We start from the raw sequence: 2,723 nt of genomic DNA on the forward strand, positions 1-2,723 counted from the left end.
TTTTGTTTTTCTCCGGTACCGGGAACCGAACTCACGACCTTGCGTTTGCCAGGCAGGCGCTTTTGCCACTGAGCTAAATCCCCAGCCCCCCAGCCTTTTTTCTATCTTTATTTTTGGACAGGGTCTCACTAAATTGCCCAGGGCTCAAACTTACAATCCTCCTGCCTCAGCCTCCCAGAGTACAGGGATTACAAATGTGTGGTACTATACCTGGTTTTACATTTTAAGTGACATTATAGGACTGGATGAGGCAGTGGACCCAGAAGAGAATAAACACTGATTGTTGAGTTTTTTTGGTTTTGTTTTTATTTTTTGAGACCGGGTCTCACTATGTAGTCTAGATTGGCCTTGAACTCATTTATGTAATCCAGGCTGGGTTTAAAGTCATGGTGATCCTGCTTTCTCAGCCTCCTAACTGCTGGGATTACAGGTGTTCGACACCAAGCCCGGCTATGTTAAGTTTCTGAGATGTGTGGAAATCTTAATGGAGGAGATCAAAAAGGTACTACAATTTCACTTCTAACTGATATTCTTCCAGTCCAGTAAGTAGGCACAGTCCGCTGCCTTGGCTTGCGTGTACTCAGCAAGGGTCTCCGCTTACCCTTCCAGAGGGGCTCCGTGCTCTTCATCATCATCATCGTCCTCAGAATCAGTTTCAGAGGAATCATCGTCATCGTCATCATCATCATTTTCACTAAAGCCCCGCTGAGGTGTCAACCGTGAGGTCTTCTTCTTTTCCTGGGTCAGGCAGAGTAGGTGGAGAAAGGCTCAGAGACAGATAATGTTACTGGGCCCAGCTCTATATAGCTCGAGCCAGCACTGACCCCCTCCCCTGGCCCCTGGTCATGGGAAGGGGAGGTGACACTCCCTAGAAGGGGCTCATGAGCCGCCTTCTCCTCCTGCTCAGTTACAGCAGGGGTCCCCACTTTCTGGAACCATATTCCTCTACTTGAGGCTAAGGAACAAATTCTATCCAACTGATACCTACTGTACCTGTTAGCTGGGAGATCCTGAGAGCTCTGCATAAGCTTTATCTAGACAGCCTCAACTCTAAAATCAGGGACTTTTCAAGAGGAGGGCAACTCTAAGCTGTACCTCGGCTCATGAATTTAACTCTTTCCACGATTCTGGTCACTGAATTTGGTCCATGATTCTGGTTGCAACCGAGTTGCAAGCATAATATGCCAAACAGGGTCCATGTCTTTGCCTCTATGGGCTGGAGCTTGTGGCATGACCTCTTTTAGGACATGAAGAATGACAAATTAGCCCCTTTTAAAAACAGGTTCTAATGGGGCTGGGGATTTATCTCAGCGGCACAGCGCCTGCCTGGCAAGTGCAAGGTCATGAGTTTGATTCCCGGTACTGGAAAAACAACAACAACAACAAAAAACCAACCAGGTTCTATTTTATTATTTTTTAAAATTAAGTTTAAAAATAGGTTTTAAAAGCTTGAGTTAAGACAGGCGTGGTGGCACACGCCTGCCATCCCAGCACTCAGCAAGCTGAGGTAGGAAGATCTATGTGACTTTTAAGCCAACAGGGGCTACAGAGTGAGTTCAAGGCCAGCCTGAACATAGGGCCACCTTGTCTCAAAACAAAAAAAAAAGCTTGATTTCCATATGCTATATGGCTTATACTAGTTTCAGTTTTTTAAATTGTTTCACTTATGGTAAAGCAGCTATTAGCATATAAAATTGTGACACATTACACAACATCAAAATTGATTTTGTTGGGGCTAAGGATATAACTCAGTGGCACGGTGCCTGCCTGGCAAGTGCAAGGTCGTGAGTGTGATTCCCAGGACTAAAAAAAAAAAAAAAAAATTATTATTATACTGTACTGAGAATTGACCTTAGGACCTTTGCATTAACTTACAACCCAGCTGTTTTTTCATTTCTTATTTCTGAAACAAGGTCTTGCTTAATCACTAAGTTGCCTAAACTAGGCTTGAATTGTAATCCTCCTGCCTGTTTTCTACAGTGCTGGAATTACAAGTGTGCACTCTTGACATTCAGCTCAAAGCTCCTGTTCCTAAAGGAGAAACATAACCACTGGGCCACCTGCTGAGGCCAAACATGAAGGGCTGTTGCTCAGAGCACATGTGCAACTCCTACCGACCTAGAGATGTAGGCATCTTTCCATCATTCAGTAATGGGATGATTCTCTATGCTCACAGAATAGCAAAAGGACATTTATCTGTTCAAGACTTAAAAATTAAAATTTCTTTCACAAAATATTGTATCATAAGTTTGACAATGAAAAAAAAAATGCCTATGCCAATTATTCTAAATGAGAATCACAAGGAATGCTCACTAAAAATATAAATTCTCAGGCTTTTACCTTTGAGATTCCGGATGGGGACCAGGAATCTATATTTCTAAAAATAAGTATCCAGGGGGCTGGGGATTTAGCTCAGCGGCAAAGCGTCTGCCTGGCAAGCGCAAGGTCGTGAGTTCGGTTCCCGGTACCGGAGAAAAACCAAAAACAAAAACAAAAAAAAATAAAAAAATAAAAAATAAATAAGTATCCAAAGGGCTACGGTAGAACAGTGGTAGAGCACCTGATAGTATGCATGAGGCCCCGGGTTTGATCTCTAACACCAAAAATAAAAATACTCAGCTGGGCGTAGTGGCACACACCTGTAATCCCAGCACTCGGAAGGCTGAGGCAGGAGGGTCATTGTGAGTTCAAGACCAGCTTGGGCTACAAAGTGAGCTCAAGGC

General features: G+C 43.7%; 1 protein-coding gene across 1 annotated transcript in view; it reads right to left on the reverse strand.

Moving 5' to 3' along the window:
• Ift46 (intraflagellar transport 46) overlaps positions 1-2,723 on the reverse strand; it is a 12,971-nt gene that overhangs the window by 5,848 nt on the left and 4,400 nt on the right. Inside the window, exon 4 of the mRNA XM_005378250.2 lies at positions 602-738. Coding sequence (XP_005378307.1) covers positions 602-738 — 137 coding nt within the window. The remainder of the gene's footprint in view (positions 1-601; positions 739-2,723) is intronic.

The sequence above is a fragment of the Chinchilla lanigera genome, unplaced genomic scaffold (assembly GCF_000276665.1).
Source record: "Chinchilla lanigera isolate Chin_1 unplaced genomic scaffold, ChiLan1.0 scaffold00011, whole genome shotgun sequence".
Taxonomy (NCBI): domain Eukaryota; kingdom Metazoa; phylum Chordata; class Mammalia; order Rodentia; family Chinchillidae; genus Chinchilla; species Chinchilla lanigera.